At 36.4% G+C, this 26340-nt stretch overlaps 1 protein-coding gene across 2 annotated transcripts in view; it reads left to right on the plus strand.

Moving 5' to 3' along the window:
* The first annotated feature begins 950 nt into the window (after positions 1-950).
* Positions 951-26340, plus strand: part of LOC137388907 (cyclin-Y-like) — a 28120-nt gene continuing 2730 nt past the window's right edge. The window contains exons 1-7 of one of the 2 annotated variants that reach the window (XM_068075393.1): positions 951-2037; positions 3151-3234; positions 9102-9136; positions 9468-9728; positions 14369-14485; positions 21157-21323; positions 24247-24409. In XM_068075393.1, coding sequence (XP_067931494.1) covers positions 1848-2037; positions 3151-3234; positions 9102-9136; positions 9468-9728; positions 14369-14485; positions 21157-21323; positions 24247-24409 — 1017 coding nt within the window. In that variant the 5' untranslated portion in view covers positions 951-1847. Of the gene's footprint in view, positions 2038-3150; positions 3235-9101; positions 9137-9467; positions 9729-14365; positions 14486-21156; positions 21324-24246; positions 24410-26340 lie in introns of both variants that reach the window. The other variant, XM_068075392.1, reaches the window with a different exon arrangement.

Here is a 26340-nt window from a genome sequence, read left to right on the forward strand (position 1 = left end):
TGACAATCTAAACTTAAGAAATCCTCACATGAAGAGATTTGTGTTCATACAAATGTTTTGTTGTTTTCTCTACAATTGCGCTTGGCTTTGATTAATTATACTGAAAGTGAGGGTTTGATGTACGAAAAAGTATTTGTGTACAAGAGTTTATACTATGGTCTATTAATGATGGCCGATTTTGTGACATCCTTATACTAGCAACAAATACAAAAATGCGGATCGCCCAATATCTGTTTCAGTTCAGAATACCCTTCGCATTACATAGAGGGGTGTTTGATTGCGAAACATACACATAAATGGCCGTCGATTCGACAAAGCTACAATTTATAGTATTAAGATCTGCTTGGAATTGTCTACATCCACGAAAGCTACGGATTGGCTAGCGTTGTGACATGTTACGCGGCATGGCACACATTTTGCAATAGAATGATACTTTGCTTTAAAAGAACTGCTATCCATTAGTAGCTGCTCGTATAAACTACTGACCAATTATGACGAAGCTTACAAACTCCGGATGCAGCTTTATTAGCTTTTGTTCTTCGCAAAAACTTCTCCGTTTGCAAATTAATTAATCGTAAATGATTAATCTGTCTTGCCATATCTGAGTATTTTACTTATAGCTATTGTTGTTGTTAAAGAATTACGATGGCGTAAAGCTATAACAGTAATATATTAATGTAAAGTGTCTGTAACGGTTTGCCAAACATGCTTTTGCGCTCCGTCTTGTCTTTTTAATCATTTTTTATGATCTACAAAGTTTGTCTGTTCTTCTATAGCAACTGCTAAAATATATAAGCTCCGTGTTTCTCATTTGTCTTATGAAGTGTGAAAATTATAATATGCGTTGATGTAAGCTTTGCTGCGTTTTATGCCGAGCATAACACACTAGGAGGGAGTGGTCGAGTTAGGCAGAATGTTGCGCTTAAGATCCTTCTGTCATGTCTGATGCATTTTGCGATCTTCTCACTTGTCAGAAATGTTATCACAGTGCTTGGCTATTCTTGCCAGATGTTTTCCTACATTCTGTATAATATAAAATGTGCTTTATCAATTTAGAAATATGGCATTGCGAGGAACCCTAGGTAGCTTACAATCAAAATTTTCATTCTACTTCTGGCCAAGCATTGATCTAAAAATAGATTTTTTATTACGCACTTGTAAGGATGCAACTATCATTTTTTGGAAGTGAATGGGTATAAGTTGTTAATAACTCGTCATAGATGAAATTGTGATGATGTAGAAATGTAGATCATAGAATAATTCTTTCTTTGTTATATAGATCAGAACTATGTGACATAAGAAGTAGCATTTTTTGTTACAGCACTAATTTGTAAGGATTAAAACCTATTAAACATTTATTCAAGGGTAAGAAAGGGATAATAAAGTCATAAAAATGATAACATGCACTTGGTTAAGCAGCACAAAGTTGGGGAAAGAACTCAGTTGTTATGATTATCTCTTCATGTGTGGGAACAGTTGTATGTTCTGCGAAGGATTTATGCCGTGGTAGAACTTCTCTTTTGTTTAAGAATGCTGATTTGGCCAGATTTAGCGTGTAGCGCTGTTGTAATAAGTTAGCGTCAACATTCTCCTTAATAACTTATAAAGAAAATGTATCGTAATGGTGACACAATGAATTGAGAACCTAAAAGATGAAAACTGCCAAAATGTGTCAATAAATTGTTTAAAAATGAGTATATCAATAAGCTTAATGATTCTATGCTTCGTCTAGGAAGAATAACCTAATTTATGGCTGTTATCAAAGTGGCTGATGGCTTGGCCAAGCAATGCCATAATACCTAATGCTATACTCGTGTGAGCACAGTTCACATCACTAAGAGCCCAAGATGGGTCAGTGCTTGGGCAAAGAGAAGAAGAGTCGGAACCAATCAACTACCCAGGCCAAATACCAGCCTAGCACAAGCGAGTCTCAGCAACCAATTGTAAATGGAGGAATCCTGTCTAGCCTATCTGCTAGTGCCTCACAGCGTAGCATTGACAAATCTATTCAGCATATTTCTGAAAGAGAAAATGCAGGTACCTTGATCTGTTTTCTTGGTTTGTTCATGAAGCATTAAAAGTAATTGAAACCCATTGTTGCTCGATATTGGAATTCCATAAGTTTTACTCAAAATTTGATATGATTTCAACATGTACTGGAACCATCAATGGTCATTTCTTGCCATTGTATAGGCACATTGAATGGCCACATATTGGTGCTGTATTGGAACCTTGGATGGTCATGTCTTAGTGCTGTAATGAAACATTGAATAGTTTTTAGCTATATGGGCATCTTGCATGGTCGTATCTCTGTGTTGTTCAGACACGCTAAGCAAGTATGTATCTGTTAAGCAAGCTTCTGAAGAACTGAACTTCAGCTTTTTGGAACTTGACTACTTTTCATCTGCGGATATTCAGATCATCAGAAGTCAGTTTTCATTTTGGTATCCTATATCTCTAGCCTGCTCTATTTCTTGCCATCTTTTGCCATTTTGGTATCCAATATCTCTAGCCTGCTCTATTTCTTGCCATCTTTTGCCATTTTGGTATCCAATGTCTCTAGCCTGCTCTATTTCTTGCCATCTTTTGCCATTTTGGTATCCAATATCTCTAGCCTGCTCTATTTCTTGCCATCTTTTGCCATTTTGGTATCCAATATCTCTAGCCTGCTTTATTTCTTGCCATCTTTTGCCATTTTGGTATCCAATATCTCTAGCCTGCTCTATTACTTGCCATCTTTTGCCATTTTGGTATCCAATATCTCTAGCCTGCTCTATTTCTTGCCATCTTTTGCCATTTTGGTATCCAATATCTCTAGCCTGCTTTATTTCTTGCCATCTTTTGCCATTTTGGTATCCAATATCTCTAGCCTGCTCTATTTCTTGCCATCTTTTGCCATTTTGGTATCCAATATCTCTAGCCTGCTCTATTTCTTGCCATCTTTTGCCATTTTGGTATCCAATATCTCTAGCCTGCTCTATTTCTTGCCATCTTTTGCCATTCATTACAGCCTTGCAATTAGTTGTTTATAGTTGGTAGAACTATCTGCAACGTTACCTAAGTCTTCACTTATACTAGTGCTCTTCATGGCATTCTTGGCCGAACACTAATGCATTCAGTTTTCCTTTTATGCATTTTGTTTTCTTTTAGATGTGAATCTCTCTGATCATCCAGCTGATGGTCCTGCAGGCCCCTCACTTTTTCTTAACAGTTCTCAACATGATCTGAGCTATAGTAAGTGCTCCATATTCCCCTGCACATTCTGGGTAACTTCCACCAACAGTTTAATGTCACACTTATATTAAAAAGGTATAAGGCGCATGTTTTAGTATAAACTAGCCGAATACCCGACATGCGTGGATAATAAAATTATTACCCAATGAATTTGAGTAACTTACCTGGTAAGCTAGTGGTCTACATCTTTACTAAAACAATAGCCGTGTTTGAAGCCAGCTTAATAATTGTTACGCGTAACGATCAACCATGCTAATTAATAACCTCAAGTGCTTTAAGCGCTATAATCAATGTCATCACAACCATTCATAGCAACCATCTGTCGAACTATGGTAGTGAAGTGGTTCAGATCGCTGGTCTTCAGAAACGAGGTTCTGAGATCAAATCCTCTGCGAACCTGATTTGTCATAGCTAGATTTTAATTGATATAACTGGATATATGGACGATAGATGAACAATGAGATCTATATATAGATATATCTACACTCACACGTATGCGCACACTCCTAGTTTGTCAAAGTTTTCTTTTTAATCACAGGTTTTAATTAACACTCAAAGTGTCTAAGCTAATCATGAATGTCAGTTGGCACATCGTCGGCCAACTGACATGTCGTGCTGTCAGCTAGCATGTCATGTTGTCCAACTGTCATGCTAGGTGTCAGTTGGCCTTCGACACTTAGTGTATCTGCCTAGTGCATTGGTGTACTATGTTAATTGCATATGTTATTAGAATAAAATGCACAACTTATTTTCCACACTTTTATTTTCCACAAAAAATTTGAAGAAATCATGCTAATGTACGGGCTGTTACAGATAAGGCAGTACACTCCTCAGCCCAGCTTGATCTCTCATAGTGTTGTTGTACTATAACTATGAGGTCTCCCTCTGTAGTGTTTTACACTATAACTATGAGGTCTTCCTCCATAGTGTTATTATACTAAAACTATGAGGTCTTCCTCCATAGTGTTGTTATAATAAATATGAGGTCTCCCCCATACTGTTGTTATACTAAAACTATGAGGTCTTCCTCCATACTGTTGTTATACTAAAACTGTATGAGGTCTTCCTCCATAGTGTTGTTATACTAAAACTATGAGGTCTCCCTCCATACTGTTGTTATACTAAAATATATGTTGTGTCAAGGTCACAAGGAAAACTTTTATTGTGCTATTAATGCAATTGGTGGATAAATTAACATATGTGAGATACACGCAACTCTGATCTGCTATTGTAATGGCTCACTGAAAACTAGTTAGCCTCTCGATCAGTTTTTGTGTTTGCAATCACTCCATGGCAGAGTCATATTAGAAGTAAATATTGTGCCTTCAGGTGTACAGTCATTAACTGTCTACAGATGCTATTATAAAATTTTATTTTATAAAATTAATTTATGAGTTAATCTGTTGTAAAAAATATGAATACAGTTGAAATATGACTGCAAGAGTGTTGATAAAAAAATAATATTCAGGTACATAGCTACCTTAATCTTCTATATAGCAAAGGTTTTAGAAATAAATGTAGGCAAAACTCATCATGATGCCTTAAAAGTTTTTTTATACATGACTAGTCTTGATTTTTTTAGTGGTTTACAAAGCACTCAAAATAACATTATTCATCTTAGTAAGTTCGAACAGCTTTTAATACTTCAATGGATAACACTGAAATGTTGCTTGTTAATACTTCAATGGATAACACTGAAATGTTGCTTGTTAATACTTCAACGGATAACAGTGAAATGTTGCTTGTTGATACTTCAATGGATAACACTGAAATGTTGCTTGTTAATACTTCAATGGATAACACTGAAATGTTGCTTGTTGATACTTCAATGGATAACACTGAAATGCTGCTTGTTAATACTTCAATAGATAACAGGGAAATGTTGCTTGTTAATACTTCAACGGATAACAGTGAAATGTTGCTTGTTGATACTTCAATGGATAACACTGAAATGTTGCTTGTTAATACTTCAATAGATAACAGGGAAATGTTGCTTGTTAATACTTCAACGGATAACAGTGAAATGTTGCTTGTTGATACTTCAATGGATAACACTGAAATGTTGCTTGTTAATACTTCAATGGATAACACTGAAATGTTGCTTGTTGATACTTCAATAGATAACAGGGAAATTTTGCTTGTTAATACTTCAACGGATAACAGTGAAATGTTGCTTGTTGATACTTCAATGGATAACACTGAAATGTTGCTTGTTAATACTTCAATGGATAACACTAAAATGTTGCTTGTTGATACTTCAATGGATAACACTGAAATGCTGCTTGTTAATACTTCAATAGATAACAGGGAAATGTTGCTTGTTAATACTTCAACGGATAACAGTGAAATGTTGCTTGTTGATACTTCAATGGATAACACTGAAATGTTGCTTGTTAATACTTCAATGGATAACACTGAAATGTTGCTTGTTGATACTTCAATAGATAACAGGGAAATTTTGCTTGTTAATACTTCAACGGATAACAGTGAAATGTTGCTTGTTGATACTTCAATGGTTAACAGCTAAGTTTTGCTTTTGAAAATGGATTTTACAAACGATTTGTTTTACTCAGCAACAAAAATTTACATAATAACCATATAGTGAAAAAAAAATTTATCACGGATTCTGATTGCGAACAAATCAGTAAAAATGAAGTTTTAGCAGTTCTAGCGATTTATGAATAGTTTTTATTTAGCGCTCACTTGGACAACTCCTAACTTGTTATATGATATTTATGGTGCAATAGCTGTGCTACCCAGCGTTGCCCAGGTATTAAAAATACCCGTAGGGTCTGAGAGCAAATCTTCTGCGATACGGATTCATTATTCCAAGATTTCAATAGCTGTAGGGATACACTTACATATACACAAACTTTGAGAGCTATAGAAGATAGATACGCCGTAGTTTACTCTACTATTTCCCTTGATCCATATCTCTATCCTGTTTTCTATATTGTTACTGCAGTTACTTTTAAGTGAAGTTTGAATCCTTTGATTGAAATCTTCTAATCAATTATTGGGTATTAATTACTGACCCAGTGATTGATGTCATTTGAATGATAGATCTAAACTTCATGTACACCAGCTCACAATCAAGTAGATTTCGTGAAAACCTCGATTAGCTGAAATTTATATTTTTCATAAACTAAACATGTACCGCTAAGTGTGCCGATTTGCAGTTTAGACTTATTTAATTTGCAGATGATCGTTTCATCATGATAACCAATAAAAGCAGGTTCAGCACACAATTACATGTTTTTGCGCAAAGCAATCCCAGTTTTATCTGGCAAATGTAAACATCACTTCTTTTATTTTTTGTAGTGCACTGCTAACAAATATCAATAACGGATATGTTTGCAAGCATAATATCATTCAGCCGTGTAGGTCTGTAGAAGTACTCTTTTGGCACACAAATTGGTTGTCCAAAAATCAGGCAAGAACTGATAACAGGTCTTCAACTAGTGCACTCACAGCTTTACGGGATTGTTTTGAGCCAATTCTTACTCAGTTATCTCATGAGTCGTCTGTGGTACACGTACGCACACTTGTTAATCCGCTAGTAGATTTCAGCCTATTGCCCTAACAGCTAATTCCAAAGTAAGTGATCACTTGAACTGATAATCGAGGCGATTTGTTTTTCTGCATTCTTAATGCTTCTAAGGAAGCTGAGGATGAACAGGTTTCCATAGATGTTGTCCGGTGACACTGTGTTGCTACAATAGAGAAATGATGATCTAATAAACATTACTGGCTATTTGGGCTGCTACGAGTTTATTACGTTTCTATCATTCTTGAGAATATTTCTTATATTTCAAAGGTTGACTTGCAACAAAATTCACATTACAGTTATTTGGTATCAAAATGTTCACCATGTCTTACTCTGCTGTGTTGTAGGTACAAAATATGTGGAAATGCGATTACAAGCTCTTAAAAGCTCAAAAACAAACAGTTAATCGCAGCCATCACAAAAACGCAGTAGTTTGGAATCTCTCTCCAAAACGGCTCAAATGGGACGTAGTGGAACACGATGGCTTCTGTTTACACTTTCATGCAACCTCATTCGTCAAAATATTTTCACAAATATACTTCACGCATTCAATAAAACCATGTCTATTGTCCTTACGCATCTATTTCATCATCATTGTAATTATGTCCTTTTGAGCACTGATATCTCAAAACCTAGCCTAAAAATTAGTTTAATTTTTTAACGTTAGCTCAAAAGAGTGCATATCATCCTCTGATAAACATGAGGAGCCTGTTTGTCACCTGTGATAGTCGAAAAATGCTGCAGAAATTGTTCGCGCCATTTAGCAGGAAGTATGGGTCACATGATCAGATTACGACTAGATGATTAGACCAAGCTGAAACGAAACTAAATTAGCATGCATATATATTTGATACGGGGTCTTCGGTAGAACCCGAAGTGTTTGTCATAAACTAGTGCTACGAAACGTTTTATATTGAACTTTTTTATTGGCCTTTTATTTCACGTGATAACATCACGTTTCAAAGTGATAACCACGTTGAGGTATTCCAACCTACAGCATTTTCGTGATGGCTGCGATTAACTGTTCGCTTTTGAGCTTTTAAGAACTTGTAATCACATTTCTACATATTTTGCACCTACAACACAACAAAGTAAGACATGGTGATTCTTTTGATAGCAAGTAACTGTAATGTGAATTTTGTTGCAAGTCAACCATTAATCTTAAGCCTGGTTCCCATATACGTCGCAAAGCACCGGCGACAGCACCGCAGCCTATTACGGTGAAATGTGAACCTACATGCTGGGTACTGCCGGTAGTTGCCGGCGGTCAACACAAGAGTTTAACGCTGTTCAAATTTCGTGAAAAGCCGCGGGCAAAACCTTCACCGAATGCACTGTACAGGTGAAGGTCACCATTATCGAAGCGGCATGGCGAGCGAACATTTAATGCGATTATTAGCGATGCTGCTTTATATGTGAACAGAAGCCGCCGAGCCTATTGTCCCAAGCATTTTGCTGCTCAAGTCACCGCCGGGGTCTCGCAATCGATATGGGAACCAGGCTTTAGCCTGTTATAAGCAGTTTAAGGATTTTAAAGGCGGTGCAAATGACAGCTTTGTACAAGTGACTATTTCTATTGACAGCCATGCACTATGTTTCCATGCGCATCATACTCAAATTTGAGCCAATCTGCAAGTTAGCCGCATCATGAAAAGGCATAAATCCGCAAGCTAAGCGAGTTTTGCGATTCACAAAACTATGGAATCCATCATGCTTGTGAATGATGGAAACAGCACTTGCGAATGATGTGCATTAAAATACCACGCTAGTATTCAATTTTAAACATTTTCAATACTTCCATTCGTCCTTTTGCGATCGAGTTTCACGTGTTTGCGTTACTAACACGTGCGTCGCTAATTATTAACTTGTAGCATACAATTCCTTACCATTTTTCAACAAGGCGCTGGAGTCAATCTGCATAATGCAAATGTCCATAGAAACACTTAATTCACGCGGCATTTGTTAGCACAACTTGCGCGCAACTCCATAGTTGCATGATGCCCGTCATGGAAACATAATGATACATGCTACGATTTCTATTGATAGAAATTATGATAGTTGCTTGCAACAACAGAAACATAATATTCTTCATCGTTAAGCGGCTGTACTACTATATGTGTAAACTGGCGCCGGTGATTGCTGGTAAGACTTTGCAGCATCTGCCTGATGATTACACGGAACTTTCTGTTGGGAGGACTGGGTAATCCATGGTGTTTTGGTTGGTTTATTGCAATGTTGAGAATTTGAGCCTGCGTTTTACTGAGCTATTTCCTTTTACAACCTTTTCTTTTTACTCACAGATATTGTTACAATGCTTTAGGTAAAAGAGAGCGGCGTCGAAGCCATTACGACCATGTAAGTATTATTTTCTTGCTAGAGATAGTCTCGCTAGCCAAATTTTGCTTCCTTAATTGTGATGTAGACCAAGTAATTGCCATGAGTGAGGTTGTTATCTATAATTCTGTTGTAAACCATAATTGAACCCCTGTTCTGTTTGGTTTAACACTGATACGTGGAGTCTGTCATTTTAACCATGATTATTTTATGAGAGAAATATTAAGATTGTTAATGCTTGTCTCAAATATTTAAAAAACATTAGTGATCTGGTATTTGGGCTAACAAAATTGATTTGTGACTACGCAAAGTTTTGCTGGTTTTTGAATCATGTCATGTTTCTACCCGTCAGACAACCAATCAGAGCCCAATAAATGCACTACGGCGGAATAACTCTACTTCAACAATATATCTTCATGAAACAGTCAGCCAGCCAAACATGAAGAGTACTATCAAGGCTGTTTCACTCGCAATCTACTTTCTTATTAAGAATAGAAAAGGTCGAGGTTTGCAATCGCAAACATCTCAACTCTCATCGACCAGCTTCGACGAATACGATCAACAAATGCTGCAGAATCTGGAAATTTTTGATGAGATGGCCCATCCACTGACGGTAAGCCCGTTTTTGCTGTTCATGTCTGAGTGAATTAGTTTTCACCCGTTCTGTTTTCATACATCGACCTGCATGAACAGTTCGTTTAATTTAGCCTTAAAATGCCTGGAAATGGATAAGTCATATCCTAAGGGTGACTTATCACTCCGCAGTTGCTACAATTGGACAAGTCACATCCTAAGGGTGACTTATCACTCCGCAGTTGCTACCATTGATATTCAGACCTTTAGACTGTTCATGTAGTTTTATAGCAGAATTTGTAAAGAATTGTGGCTCATTATCAAAAATAAATAGGTGGGTGCTGCCATTAATTCATTCACACTGTGTGTTGCTGCTTGCATTCTGATTACATGAGACAATGGAATTGATAAGATAGTTTTTGCCCTTTGAAAATGAAGTGAAAGATGGAAGTTGCTCAGTGTTACCTTTAATGTGTTGAGCAAAGAACTATAGTCTGCCATGGTTGTCTGTCGTGATTGTCTGTCATGGTTGTCTGCTGTGATAGTCTGCCGTGGTTGTCTGCCATGATAGTCTGCCGTGGTTGTCTGCCGTGGTAGTCTGCAGTGGTAGTCTGCCGTGGTAGTCTGCCGTGGTTGTCTGCCGTGATAGTCTGCCGTGGTAGTCTGCCTTGATAGTCTCTGCCGTGATAGAGCAACAGCTTTTGTTACCTACAGTGTAATTCCTTTGACAATTTCAATAGTTACACTGAGTAAAAATCAGTTTCAGGTGCCTCATTAAAAAACCTCTTAAAATTGTTGTATTATTATTGAAGATTTCCAATGATTATCATTGAACAACATCATTAGATCATACATCGGATGAACCAATCTGATGTATGATCGAAATGAAATTGCTGATGAAATTCTTCAAATCATGTTACTTCTATGGAATGCAAGTTTTATGGTTACAGTGTTTAGGGTTTCTACATACACTTTCTACATATACATACATAATGTTTCTACTTACAGTGTTACTGTTTTTAATCATGCAATTACATATAACTATGAACTGATGCTCGGCAATTCTTATTATAGTACATGTAAATTGAAATTTCTCTGAAATCGCATAATAGCTGTAAAGGAATTTCAAGATGTAAAACATTGTCACTTTTGCTACTGAATGAATCCATGGTTTTTACTTGCTAGACCCTCATTAACCCAGGTTCGTAGATAAAATGTTAATAAACCTCGCAATGTAAACACTGGTGTAATTTTGTGGATTAAATTGATAACGGAGTTGGTAACTGCTCCATAGCAACCTTGAAGTCATGATAAACCAATAGAAGCGCAGAAGGAATCTATTTCTAACAAGGCTTCTTTTGATACAGACCATCGTTGACTGATACAACCTTTCATTTCTCAGGGTTCTGGCTTTTTATCTAGTTGTTACGATGTAAAGCAGAGGCTTATGTTCATAAGATTTTTTAATAATTCGGTTAAAATTGTTATCTGTTGGAGGAATTTTCAGTATACAACATGGGACAAAGGGGAGATGACCAAGAAATTAATGATTGTAAAAGGATTACCGATAGAGATGATCTTACACTGACTTGATTTCTTTTCCTGGATTGCTTCAGTGAATGAGGGTTCTATTTCTACTGCCTAAATGATCATTGAGCTATTCTAAGGCAAAACGCATTTGGCAGCTATTTTGGCTGCAGGGCTTTCAAGTTTATCGTTCCAGTGTATCTCTCCCAGCGGGCACCTATCTGATATCAGATAAAAATATTCCTAGTGCTACTAATTATTTGTACTGTTGTATGTTATTGATTTTTGCTACGAATCTTTAAGCTGCCATTTGTTCTGCATTTAACCATTCTAACTCTGCAGTTACTGCAACTCCGCAGTTACTGCAACTCCGCAGTTACTGCAACTCCGCAGTTACTGCAACTCCGCAGTTACTGCAACTCCGCAGTTACTGCAACTCCGCAGTTACTGCAACTCCGCAGTTACTGCAACTCCGCAGTTACTGCAACTCCGTAGTTACTGCAACTCCGTAGTTACTGCAACTCCGCAGTTACTGCAACTCCGCAGTTACTGCAACTCCGCAGTTACTGCAACTCCGCAGTTACTGCAACTCCGCAGTTACTGCAACTCCGCAGTTACTACAACTCCGCAGTTACTGCAACTCCGCAGTTACTGCAACTCCGCAGTTACTGCAATTCCGTAGTTACTGCAATTCCGCAGTTACTGAAACTCCGCAGTTACTGCAACTCCGCAGTTACTGCCACTCCGCAGTTACTGCAACTCCGCAGTTACTGCAACTCCGCAGTTACTGCCACTCCGCAGTTACTGCTACTCCACAGTTACTGCAACTCCGCAGTTACTACATCTCCGCTGTTACTGCAACTCTGCAGGTCACATTCTACATTACCTCAGCAACTTCCCTCATTTTTAAGCTGAATTTTGAGTTATGGGAAGTGTTCTGGCTAGCTATGCTAGTGTTTTATCAATTTGTCATAATCTTCATGCTGACTCATTCGCCTGACAGTCTGCTGCTGACTTTGGTGTTAGTAGTGTCAGTCTGCTGCTGACTTTGGTGTTAGTAGTGTCAGTCTGCTGCTGACTTTGGTGTTAGTAGTGTCAGTCTGCTGCTGACTTTGGTGTTAGTAGTGTCAGTCTGCTGCTGACTTTGGTGTTAGTAGTGTCAGTCTGCTGCTGACTTTGGTGTTAGTAGTGTCAGCGTGTAATTCGATTAACTAATTTATTATCTCCACTCGAGTCTATTTGCAGTTGTTTGCTCAATAATTCCTCTACATCATCCTCTGAGACAGTCTCGCACAACAACTAGGAAACCTTAGTAAACTTGGCATGATTTTGGCTCTGCAGAAGGCTTTTTATCTCTAACATTATCCCTTATGATTAACTTGGACACTTTGAGAGTGTTAATTAAAACCTCTGATTAAAAAGAAGAAAACATTGACAAACTAGGAATGTGTGCATACGTGTGGGTGTAGATATATCTATATATAGATCTCATTGTTCATCTATCGTCCATATATCCAGTTATATCAATTAAAATCTAGCTATGACAAATCAGATTCGCAGAGGATTTGATCTCAGAACCTCGTTTCTGAAGACCAGCGATCTGAACCACTTCACTACCATAGTTCGACAGATGGTTGCTATGAATGATTGTGATGACATGCGTTACATCAGTTCAAGCACTTGGAGTTATTAACTAGGGCAGTTGATCGTTGGGCGTGTTGATTATTATACTGGTTTAAAACACTGCTATTTGGTAAAGATGTAGACGACTAGCTTACAGGCAAGTTACTTAAATTCATTTGATTATTATTATTTAATTACCTGTGCAACACCAGGCATTCGGCTAGCATATATGACTATCTGGGCTGTGTGACTATCTGAACCGTGTGACTATCTGAGCTGCGTGACTATCTGAGCTGTGTGACTATCTGAACCGTGTGACTATCTGAGCTGCGTGACTATTTAAGCTGTGTGACTATCTCAGCAGTGTGACTCTCTCAGCAGTGTGACTCTCTCAGCAGTGTGACTCTCTCAGCAGTGTGACTCTCTCAGCAGTGTGACTCTCTCAGCAGTGTGACTCTCTCAGCTGGTTGTTGCTCGTACCAACTTTCTCTTCTAGTCAGCTCGCTTACCTGCACACACTTATCAGACCTTTTTCCACTTGTCTTGACCTTTAAAACTGCTCATTAAATGTCACCGTTGCTCTTTGTTGATAATGCTATCAATAGAAAGGTTTGAGGTACCCTAAAAGCAATCCAGAAGCTCCAAAGCTGGACACTAATGGTCTACTGTACAAGCACACTTTGTCATAGTTGCACACATCAGCCACCTTAGCATACGATTTGTGTCTACGGAGTAAGGAGTCTTTACACTCAACTCATTTATTGCAAATTTGTGCCATCCTTGCACAAATGTAGCTATTTGTATTTGCGTTATGACCCTGACCTCTATCGTTAATGCTGTCATATTTTTCCCTTTTGCTATTTGTCAGTGGTTTGTTCTGATAACATTAGATTTTACTAAGCTTGCAAGTTTTGTGGCAAATTTACTGATTCTGTGATGTCTATGATACTCCCTTTTCATAAATGGCTTTGTTCGTTCATTCTGTTAAACGCACCCATTCTGCTCCCAGGGCTGTTGTTACATGGCGAGCAAATGATTGACGACACACCATTGTTTAGCTGTTATTTTTATTTATTTACTCTTAACAGGCTAGTCAACTGGCATTTGCTATTTCACTGACAGCAGAAGGCTGCTGTCGTCTTTACTTTTTGCACTTGTTGATGTAATGCTGTTGGTATTTGGCGATACTACTCTTGTTTGACCAGGATTAGCAGAAAAGCGTGAATCTCTAATTAACGCTTTTGTTAATAATGGGTATTGGATGGGTGCAGAATTCATTGCCTTGTTACTTTAGTTATGTCCTAATGCTTTTGCGACTGTTTGCTTTTGCTAGCTATAAAGAAGCCTGGAAACAAAAGCTTTCTGATGTTAATGTTATGGGAGTTGGCAGTTTCAACTAATCTAGTACAAACCTTATAACATTACAAATGAGAAAATATTGTTCTATGTAAATGCTGGCTATATTTTAGGTCATGACAATTATTGAGCGCTTCAAAAGGTGCTCATTCTTTCTACTCTTTTGTTTAGCAGGAGTCTGTAGCTAGGGATTACGCTACAAGAAACCCTGAGCAGAGGACTGTCTACAGATTCATAAGAACACTGTTCAGCCAGGCGCAGCTGAACGTAGAGTGTGCCATTGTAACACTGGTGAGTTGTAATCGAGAATATTTCTATTATGTATTATGAATAATGCTAGCTAAAGTTTAACTTTGGTAATATTTAACCTTTCCTTAAAGTCCTTTACATAACATAATATTTAGATAATGACATTTGCATAATAGAAGTTTTAGGTTTGTGTGGTAATAATGTAGGGTATTCATTTAGCTACGGAACCCAGTAAAAAGTGACATTCAAATTCTCATTTTTTACAAGAGCACGAGGTTTTTTTGATTTGTTATTTACATTAATATTTAAAACCTTTGACACTGGTTCTAATTGCCTAAAAATGGTTTATCAAAATTATGATAATGCGAGGTCGTTTTTGGAGTTGTCATTACTATCATTGTGTGAATTATTCGCCAATGTGTTTTATAGGATCTATTATAAAGATGTCCACATACAGTATATGTTGCGCGATGTGTTGTCATGAAAGTGTCTGTATATGTGTCGACTCATGGCCTTGTCCATATATGTGTCGACTCATGGCCTTGTCCATATATGTGTCGAGTCATCGCCTTGTCCATATATGTGTCGAGTCATTGCCTTGTCCATATATGTTTCATACTCTTGTGTTTTCAACATACATGTACATAACATGTTCTGGGTGCTTTCACATGAGTCTCACGTTTCATAAGGCTCCTATTCCTACTGATCATGACAAGTTAAAGATGTCAAGTGTTATGTTCAGTTTTATAGGTTTACCCATGAATTTATTATCTTCTTTCTCATAGTCCTGTATATACTCACACATACACATCTTATGGTAGATGACAATCCTTCACTGACCACTTTTCTTTGCGTTTGAAGGCAATTTTTTAAAAATGTTTGCCATAGGTTAGCCTAAGTATTTCGTAGTTTATCCGCCAGTTGAATAGAATGCACCATGGCTGATTCTCACTCACTTTCAACGAATGGATATATAAGTGTACATGTATATTTATGCCTTCATCTAGTGACATTTTAATCAGGGTTTAATTCTGCTGAAATGGCGACTTACGTTTGTTGCTTGACATCTGTACCACTGAGTGTTTATTACATGAGACATCTGGGCATGTACCGCTGAGTGTTTATTACATGCGCTGAGTGTTTATTACATGCGACACCTGGTCATGTATCACTGAGTGTTTATTATGTGAAGGATTTTCCCTAATACCTACGTATTAATACACCTTCAAAAACTCTCAGGCTATAGTTTAAATGCTGTCAGACTAATATTAACCCTAATATTTAAATAGTCCTAGATAGCTACACTAAACTGTGATGAACAGTGTTAGCGTAGCCACATAACCCTGAAAGGATGACTTCCTGGTTATTGATAATGCCCACAGCTCCACTAAACTGTGATGAACAGTATTAATGTAACCCCATAACCCCGAAAGGATGACTTTCGTGTTATAATTGCCACTTCAATAACGTAGTCCTATGTAATTGAGACAATCAATTGACATAGGATAATCAACTTGACATAGTGATATGATGACTATGGAAAGTTGTACAGACTCAAACAATATCTGAGATAATCAGATATTGATAGACCAACGCTGTTCGGTGATAAGCCGTTACAGCCTAGAATAGCATAGCATGCGACTAAAATCTCTTATCCACAAGTTAGATTGATAGATATAACAACAAGCTTAATTTCACAGGTTATAATTACTTTTATTTACTAATTCAGACTAAGACATACCTTGAATATAGAATAAAACTTAGAATGATATTCAGATAAGAGCAGGAAAAAGACTGAGTAAAAAATAAGGTAACACCTTGTTATATACCTTCTAAACATAAATGGTAGACCAATAAACTTAAAGTCTCTATATACTTGGCCCAATCATTATCCTTTCACGTGTAGGCTGTAGTTCCAGAGTCAGCAGAAATACCAAGCTGACCACCGTTCTTAGCAAACAACATGATTCATCATTTTGTAATTTCAGTTTACCGGTTGTTTGTCATGAAGAAGGCAAAATGCTCAGCCAAACAAAAATGGCCAACATATCGCAGAGATAATGTACCCTAGGACACTTATATTTCGCTAGTATTTAGTTTCGTGAGTAGCACACAGAGTAAAATTTCGATGCAACTTAATTTCGCGGCTCTGATGAGTGCGAAAATATAGTGGTGTGAAAATAAATGCAGTGGAAAAAACATTACATTCCTCAGGTCCAGTTCACTAATAAGAAAAAAATTCAATTTGGGAATAGTTCATATTTGTAAACCACAGGTTGAAATGTGTGGGTGAGATCGACAATTCAATTTGATCACTTGCTGCCATTTGTTTCTTAGACTATCAATGACGTCTAGGTCCCTCCCGCCGTGACTTTCACACTCGAATCCCAAGAAGAAGAAAATAGATAGGTAACAACCAACTTCACAACCAAAACTGTATAACCCTTACGCTGCCATAAACGCATTTATGCGTTTTCTAGGGGCTACTGACATAAACGCATTTTCTGACTTTCTCAGCAATTGTCTGGTAACCTGATTTTATTATTTGTTGACCACATAACCCACAGTCTTTAAGTGTTTTATGAAATTGACTGTGTTGTCCGAAGATTTCTCTATAAAATCAGCCTAAAACAACGAAGCAATTTTAAACTTTTGTTTGAGAATTTCTAATCTAAAAACGAACATTTTTCTGCGAGTTCATTAACTACCCCGCGCGAGTCATAAAACAGGTAATTAGTTGTTGATGACATAATAGCCAGTTTAGATTTTCGTGATTATACAGATAATTAAAGTAGAACTTGAAAAATACTGTATACATATCATGAAGCAATATCGGCAATTTCGGTAAAATGGCTGGCACTAGGCCGGTAACGAATTTGTACATGATTGGCAGTGAAAGAGATAATGTGGTTGGACCTGATGAGGGTTGATATTGTTTTTGGATGGTAATAAAATTCATCACTGCAATAATTATTCTTCAATTTTACGACTTCACCTACCAGACTTTCATCCTCATCAGTTACAAATTCGGCGACTAAACTGATATTGCTTTGCCATGCTGCTCAGTTGGTGTATTAGCTGTAATGAGTTTACCAGAAATTTCCTATTTATCCTAACCACAGACGAAAGTTGCCTGCATTTCTAATATTACGATTTTATTGTGGATATCAATGAACAAAGCTATTTAACTTCGCGTTTTCGCTCGTTCGTTATGATAGTTTAGTTTCGCTCATTAAATTTTCGCGAGAGGATTACACCGCGAAAACGCAAAAGTTAGATGCCGCGAATACATAAGTGTCCTAGGGTATGCTATAAATCCATTACAATTACATGCGACGCCTGGTCATGTACCACTGAGGGTTTATTACATGCGACACCTGGGCATGTACCACTGAGTGTTTATTACATGAGACATCTGGGCATGTACCACTGAGTGTTTATTACATGAGACACCTGGTTATGTACCACTGAGTGTTTATTACATAAGACACCTATGCAAACATAAGATCGTGTCACTGTTTTGTCCATAACCATATGCCGTCTCACAATGGTGATCACACTTGAAATCGTCAAAAAATGGTACAGCTAATTGTGTTACAGCGCTACAGAGAAGAAGCAAATGGGTAGTGATTCCCAATGCCCAACCTTTGTAATAGGATCAGCCCATTTCATTAACCTTTGACATTTAAAATTTTAGTACTAGAGGAGTTGTGGTTCAGTGGCTAGAATGCCGTCCTATGATCACTACATCGACCTATGATCACTACATCGGTCAGTGGTTGGAGTTATTGGTTATTAGCTATTATATTAACTGGTGGTGGTAGGAAGGGCATCCTACCGTAATGGCTCCTGTGATACATATATTCCAAATTTATACACCCTCCCCCTTCGCTCAAAAAGAGCCCCAGGTGGCTATCTCACAGGGTATCAGACTGTAGTCAATCCGTAGTCAATCCGTCAGTCTGTGAGTTTAATACTTAAAGGGCTTTGTATTTCCTGATTGATGTATCAGGCCAAGATCTGTTCAGCGTAACAACATTATCTAAAGGCTTAAATAACAAGAGGAAAGGGGACTGGTTTACAGGCCCTTCACTTGGTCGCATACTTCAAAGTAATGATTTTCAAATCTATTCTAGACAAGTCTTTTCATTTTATTGTTATGTCAGCTACAACCTTGACCCACACCTTTCTCCATCACCTCAGTTCTTGCTTTTGTAAAACCTGAAAGAAATGAAAATTCAATCAGCGCATAATTAAGACGAATGAGTTGGAAGCATAATGAGTTGGAACCATAATGAGTTAGAAGCTCTCATAATGTAGAAAGCAATTTATTTCTGGAGTTTTAGCTGGAGGCGGGTGTACAATTCAATGACTGGACAAGAGTAGAGAATGCTCTGAGATATATCGGATAGTTTTGGCTATGATGAAGTATGTATTGAGGCAATTGCGTAGACGTGTTGGTTATTCACGTTGGGTTTAACCGATAAGAATGAAAAGTCATTCTATTCTCCTACCATTGATTAGGGCAAATTGAAAAATTCCGCATTAATTCTTAGGCTGGACAATGCTAGTTTCTATCTTGGTCATTGCTTTCAAAATTAAGGTTTTGTTGACAGCGGCTTGTGTGCTAAATGCTTTTCAAAAGCGACTGGCTTTATCCTAAGCACAGCATTGCTCAGGATTTTATTCATTGCAATCAGATAGTCTGTCATGGTTCATGTTGATTTTCAACACAAATAGATACACTGCTTTAAATGACAACAATACATGAATGCGTTCACTGATGGCAATTGTACTCGGACGGCTGATTAAGAGGGTCAATTCTACTCGGATGGCTGATTAAGAGGGTCAATTCTACTCGGATGGCTGATTAAGAAGGTCAATTCTACTCGGATGGCTGATTAAGAGGGTCAATTCTACTTGGATGGCTGATTAAGAGGGTCAATTCTACTCGGATGGCTGATTAAGAGAATCAATTCTACTCGGATGGCTGATTAAGAGGGTCAATTCTACTCGGATGGCTGATTAAGAGAATCAATTCTACTCGGATAGCTGATTAAGAGGGTCAATTCTACTCGGATGGCTGATTAAGAGGGTCAATTCTACTCCGATGGCTGATTAAGAGGGTCAATTCTACTCGGATGGCTGATTAAGAAGGTCAATTCTACTCGGATGGCTGATTAAGAGGGTCAATTCTACTCGGATGGCTGATTAAGAGGGTCAATTCTACTCGGATGGCTGATTAAGAGGGTCTCAGGAACCGAATAGAGTGTGTTGAAACGAAATATTTTTGGCAACCTGGTGGAAGGCAAGGCATGTGAAACTTGGATACAATCAGTCAAATATTTTAAAAACTATCAGCATTTAGGCAGACTAACAGACAGACACACAATGACAAAACGGGATTTATTAATATAGAGAAAAGGAAACGCCATTTATGTGATTCAATTATTAGATTGAGAGATAGATAATTAATAAGTATATATAATACTATATTCTAGATACATGTAGTTATTGTTGATTAACCAATTGCTTTGGTAAATAAGAAGAATAATGAAAATTGTTATAATGAATGTTAATGTTGTTAACTATCCCTCCGAAAACATGGGAAGGTGAAGATGTTTTTGCTTTACTTCCTTTAGGTACATGTATCTAGAATATGGTATTATAACTATGTTTACTTTAGGTACATGTATCTAGGATATAGTATTATAACTCTGTTTACTTTACGTACAAGTATCTAGGATATAGTATTATAACTCTATGTTTACTTTAGGTACATGTATCTAGAATATAGTGTTATAACTCTATGTTTACTTTAGGTACAAGTATCTAGAATATAGTATTATAACTCTGTTTACTTTAGGTACATGTATCTAGAATACAGTATTATAACTCTATGTTTACTTTAGGTACACGTATCTAGAATATAGTATTATAACTCTATGTTTACTTTAGGTACATGTATCTAGAATATAGTATTATAACTCTATGTTTACTTTAGGTACATGTATCTAGAATATAGTGTTATAACTCTATGTTTACTTTAGGTACACGTATCTAGAATATAGTATTATAACTCTATGTTCACTTTAGGTACACGCATCTAGAATATAGTGTTATAACTCTATGTTTACTTTAGGTACATGTATCTAGAATACAGTATTATAACTCTACATGTATGTTTACTTCAGGTACATCTAATTATACAATTTGCACTAAGGCTAGTCACTGCTCATCATGATGCTTTGTGTCGCGTGAACTTATCAAGATTGATGAAAGGAAGAGAAATTGTTGCTAATAAAAAACAAGGATTGTTGTTGTTTTAATACAGCCAAACATTACAAAAGTTGGAAACACCAGAAAGGAAGGTGAAAAGTTGGACAGATTTAAGTTTTCATTTCAATTTGACGTACATTCATTTAGGCCATGTCTATTGTTTTGTTCAGCAATAGTTTAATGCATGTAAATTGGTTTCTTCACGCTTTCATGTTTAAGTGACTTTTTTCCCAAAGCTCTTTTGCAGTGCATAAAGCTGTCAGCGGTACATCAAAATCAAACTAAATGTGTTTTATAATGACAAGAGTAGATAACTCTCAAGACTCATTAATTGTAATTACTCTCACCTTAACTCCTCAATTATCAGGTTTTGTATCCAAAATATGAACATGAAACAAGCCACCTTTTTTGCAACAGTAGCTCTTCACTTACAGGTGTATTTAGAGAGGTTGCTGACGTATGCCGACTTTGAGCTGACACCTGCCAACTGGAAGCGAGTGACTTTAGGTGCTATCATGCTTGCCTCTAAGGTTTGGGATGATCAAGCTGTTTGGACAGTTGATTACTGCCAGATATTCAAAGAAGTCTCTGTGGAGGATATGTAAGTGATGCGATTGTCTCCTTCCACTTTATATGAAATCATCCCACGACCAAACACGAGCGAAGCGAGTGTTTGGGAGCTTTATGATAAATGCATATGCGCACTCATCTCCCGAAAATTATTCATCAACGTCGTACTTAAACCCTTGTACCGAAATCTCATCAAAAAATTTAACCATTTTTGTGTGGAGTCGTTTAAGTATAATGACGATACAAAACACATATAAACCTATTTAAATATGTTACCAAGTCTTTGAAAAGTGTAGACAATATCCTAAAACTTACCCATCTGATCGGATAATACATAACTAGACAGATTAATTTGACCTAAAATCGCCATTAAAACCTGACAAGCCTTTTTTAATCAAAATTAAGATTGACCAACAAAACGCCCATAAAGCCGTGCGACAGAGAGTAGAACCACAAAGCCTTGCGCATTTCACGAGAAAAACATGCACATTTCACCAGTCTATGGCATTGTCCAATTGCCGAAGGTTTCTATAATTAACGAAGAAGTACTGAAAAGTAATCGTTTCTTTTTTGCCGATTTTAAAGATAACTCTGACATTTTGGACACTTATAATGAGTACTTTGGTATTCCAACTGATGTCCAAAGCAGTGAAAGTAAAGGAAATGATGATGATATTTTTCTAACAATTCTTATAAGATTATTACAATATTTAATTATAAGAATAATTACTCGATTTTATTAGATCATTATGAGATTTAATTATAAGAATAATCATTCGAATTTACAAGATTGAAGTATATAGTGACTGATGGTGTGCAATATGTTACTGTTATTATTTTTCTAAAGATTTTGTTGATGATACTACGGCTGTGCCCAATATCGCCGTACTGCCAAGCCGTTTTTAGTATCTGCAAAATTAAGTAATAGGCCTACATTTTCTTATAGATATAAAACTATTTCTATGACAACCAACTAAAATCTGTGTAGATTTTTAAATTCAGCATAATTTTTTGCATATAAATACAAAAATCTAGATAAATATCACAACTTCTTGATATTGGTTGCTATGACGTTTTGAAATTTAAACAAAATGGTGCATTGGTTTTCATTTCTCAAACTTTAACACCAGTTTTCTCATAACTATGTTTTCGCACTAATGGTAAACATGCATTCAGTTTATTGACCATAAAATCTGCTGTAATTAAGCTGGAATCAAATTTTTTTTTGCAAAATAACTGAGAATTTTTTTGTTGTGTTAGTGTAGATAACTCTAAATCTCACACACCCAACTTAACCATCGTTTCTGTGATCATGACCCATTCCTTCACTTTGGTTACAGATCGCTGTCAAAATCATTCTACATTCAACACAACCAACTTTCAAACTGTGTATATTACACAGCAGCTTGCCATTTTACTTCTAATATTGCATTTCTCTTATTGCAGGGAGAGATATAAACATATAATCTTTTCCTTTCATTATTGCTGTTTGTTGTACATAATAACACCCAGTACATTACAGCTACCATTACAGCTACCATTGCAGTTCCTCTATTGCACTGCAGTGCCATTTGACTGCTAATATTGCATTTCTCAACCAGTAGTATTCTTTCTTTTTTCCAATATCACTTTGGTCATGGGCTGTATGACGGAATTTCTAGTAATGATTAATACTTTTCTATTGTTGTTAAACTTAATTTCATTAATTCCCAGAAATTAAGTTAATCCACTCGCTGTACTTAAGAGTGTCGGCAGCCTTGATAAAGCATTGGTTCACAAATGCTGTATTTGGTCTAATGATGAAGATATCAACAGACATGCCAACATACATGCCAACAGACATGCCAACATACATGCCAACATACATGTATGATTAAAGATGTTTCTTTAATCATACATGTGTCTTTACTATGATATTTAACTAACCAATTGGTTGTTAGACTCACTTGAAAAAGAACATTTCAGGTTTTAGCAGCGCAGAGGCCAGTCGAAACACTTGTGGCTGGATTTGTTTTGTTTATTTAGATTTGCTATATATTTTGTTTTGTTTATTTAGATTTGCTATATATTTTGTTTTGTTTATTTAGATTTGCTATATATTTTGTTTTGTTTATTTAGATTTGCTATATATTTTGTTTTGTTTATTCAGATTTGCTATATATTTTGTTTTGTTTATTCAGATTTGCTATATATTTTGTTTTGTTTATTCAGATTTGCTATATATTTTGTTTTGTTCAGCTTGTCAAACAAATGCTAATATCATTAACACTTGCTTTAACAAGACCAGCATTATTACTGCTGGAACTGAAATAACTGAATGGCGATGGACTTCACTCTATTGCTCTTGTGTTGATTTTGGAAGAGGCAAATCCTGATTTGCACTTGCTGTATCGACACACGCAAAGCCTTCGAGCTAAAACCATCCTTTGTTTATAGTAGGACTTATATGCCAAACCTTAACATTTTTTTATTATTTTAACTTTTTAATATGTTAATTGACTTTCAATCTAAATGTAGTTTATCTTTCTTAGAGTGTCTTTTTCATGACATTACTCATATCATATCCTTCCTTATATAAACAAATATTTGAAAATCATTATTTTCAGATTAGCCAAAATGGGAGATTCTGCCTTTTTCTGCGTATTATACAAAGGGTAAACTGATATATAACTACATAAAAAATACTCACCATGTCTAGGTTTACTGAATTTCAAAATATTTATAATTGTGAGCCAAGACTACTTGCTTTCTAAAGGGTTTTACAAATATATCAGACGCAATACAAACTGGTCAAACTTTTATTATGCAGCTGTTATTATTATGTGTAACTACTGAAATATCTCACTGGTATATTACTCTTAATCAAAACAAAATTGATTGTTGCCACTGAATGACTTGACCGCCTCTGCATCCCTTCAGACAAGACAGTCATATATGCTCTACTATGTCTTCAGGAATGCACTTGAAAGACAGTTTCTCCAGATTCTCCAGTTCAACACCAATGTACCTTCCAGTGTTTATGCCAAGTACTACTTTGACCTAAGAGCTCTCGCCGACAAGAATGAGATGGATTTTAGCCTTGGGCCATTGAGTACGGAAAAAGCCGTAAAATTGGAGGTTTGTAAACCTACTGCAGTTCTAGTCGAGCGTCGTGATAAGGATATTCTGTTGATATTGCTAGTAGCTACTGTTGACTATACCCAAGGTGAATAATTACAGATAACAGCAAGTCTCAGCAAATGAGACCACTTATATATTCCGTGGTTTCGTGGTCCAAGAATTACTTCTTTACTATAATAAGAGTCGCATCCGTCCATCTGTGCCAAGTCACTCTAAGAGTGTCAGGGAAAAAGATTACACAGCATGGAATTGAACCCAGCTATTTGTATTTCGAGCCAAGCGCGCTACTTTTTACACCACTCAACCACCTTTCTACATCTAGGAATAATTGTACACATAGTTATTACGCCAGTGTACTAATGCTAATAGAAAGTAGTGTTGAGAGTGGAGGAGATGCTAGGTGAAGTTGTCTTTCTTACCCAACATTCACATAATCAACCTCAAACTAGTTACGATGCCCATATTACATTTCTATATTGGTTGGCCAGTCCGTCAGTCTTTGCGAAATCAGTCTCACCGGGTCGCTTGATTTTGGTAGTGCCAAATGTCGCTCAACAATTTCTATTTTGTGCTAAATATCTTAAAGGAAAAAGCTTAGTAATTTCTACTAAGTTTATAGGTTAGTTAGAAGGATGCTTGAAATTATAAACTAATAAAAATAGGTAATCACGAGGAGACAATATCGCATCTGTTAGTATCAGTGGAGATACTAGTGAGAGTTGCAGAATGATGAAGCGACAGCGATAAAACTTGACAGACAGTGCGTGATGTGTGGTGGTTAAAGATGTGATTGCGTCAAATTTTAGTGGATTTTAACAGAAAGTATCAATTTTTTTCTATCAGTTGATATGTTGTTTGTTGTTTTAGGTGATCACATTGTCAAGATGTTTGAAGATTAAAATCGACAAAAATTGATTGTGGTAAAAACACTTAGAAAAAAAGATGTGCCCAAAATGACGTATATAGTGAAACAGCCTGTCGCTATCTCTCGTATTCACATCGGCTATTGCGATACAAGTCTATTCCTACGCGGCTCTATTGGCATATATTTTATTTTGTATTTGCTCATAATTGCTAGAATAAAATTTTTAATTAAGCTACAAATGCATTATTATGAATGTCTCAAACTCCTCAAATAAGGGAAATTAAAACTTTGTCATAGTAGTTTCCTCTAAATGCTGTGTAAACATTTGAGTACCTACTATGATTCTGCCAGTTTACGGTAATTAGGTCGTCGAGTTAACTTATTTCGTCGCGGCCATTGTATCAGCGAAGTTCTCAGTTGCTACCCACACCGGAAACTAGTTACTAAATAAAATAAGCAAGCCGCATCCTTGAAAGAATATGTTCGACTATATGGCGAAACCAACTGTATCCCTAAAAAAGTCATGTACAGTGGAACCTCGGGTCTTGAACATAATCCTTTCCGGAAGGTTGTTCGAAAACTGAGTTGGAGATCCGAAACAATTATTCCCATTAAAATTAATATATGTAAATTTTAATCCGTTCCAAGCCGAGAAAACAACTTCAGTAAAGTATTTTTTTAACATTTTACACTATAAACTGTACTGTATACTACATACTATAAATAAAAACGGGTAGATATAGATCCTGTTTATTTTTAATAAAAGATTTTCTATCTATGTTATGAAAATACTAGAAAAAAGGTTCTAGATACTAGAACTAGATAAAATAGATTTAGTTACAGCCAACAATGATGAAAAAAAGAAAACCAAAAGTAAAAATATTGTATGTTTTGCTCTTAAGACATCAAAAACATTCTAGGTTAAGATGCAATACCAAAAATTGCAAAAATTGATAATAAAACAGCAAAAAATGCAACAGATCAGTTACAACAGAAATCGTGTGAAAAAGAAAATATAAACAGCAATAGCACGTTTTCTTCACATCTTTGAAGGAGAATCTTC

The sequence above is a fragment of the Watersipora subatra genome, chromosome 2 (genome assembly GCF_963576615.1).
Source record: "Watersipora subatra chromosome 2, tzWatSuba1.1, whole genome shotgun sequence".
In the NCBI taxonomy this organism is placed as follows: Eukaryota; Metazoa; Bryozoa; class Gymnolaemata; order Cheilostomatida; family Watersiporidae; genus Watersipora; species Watersipora subatra.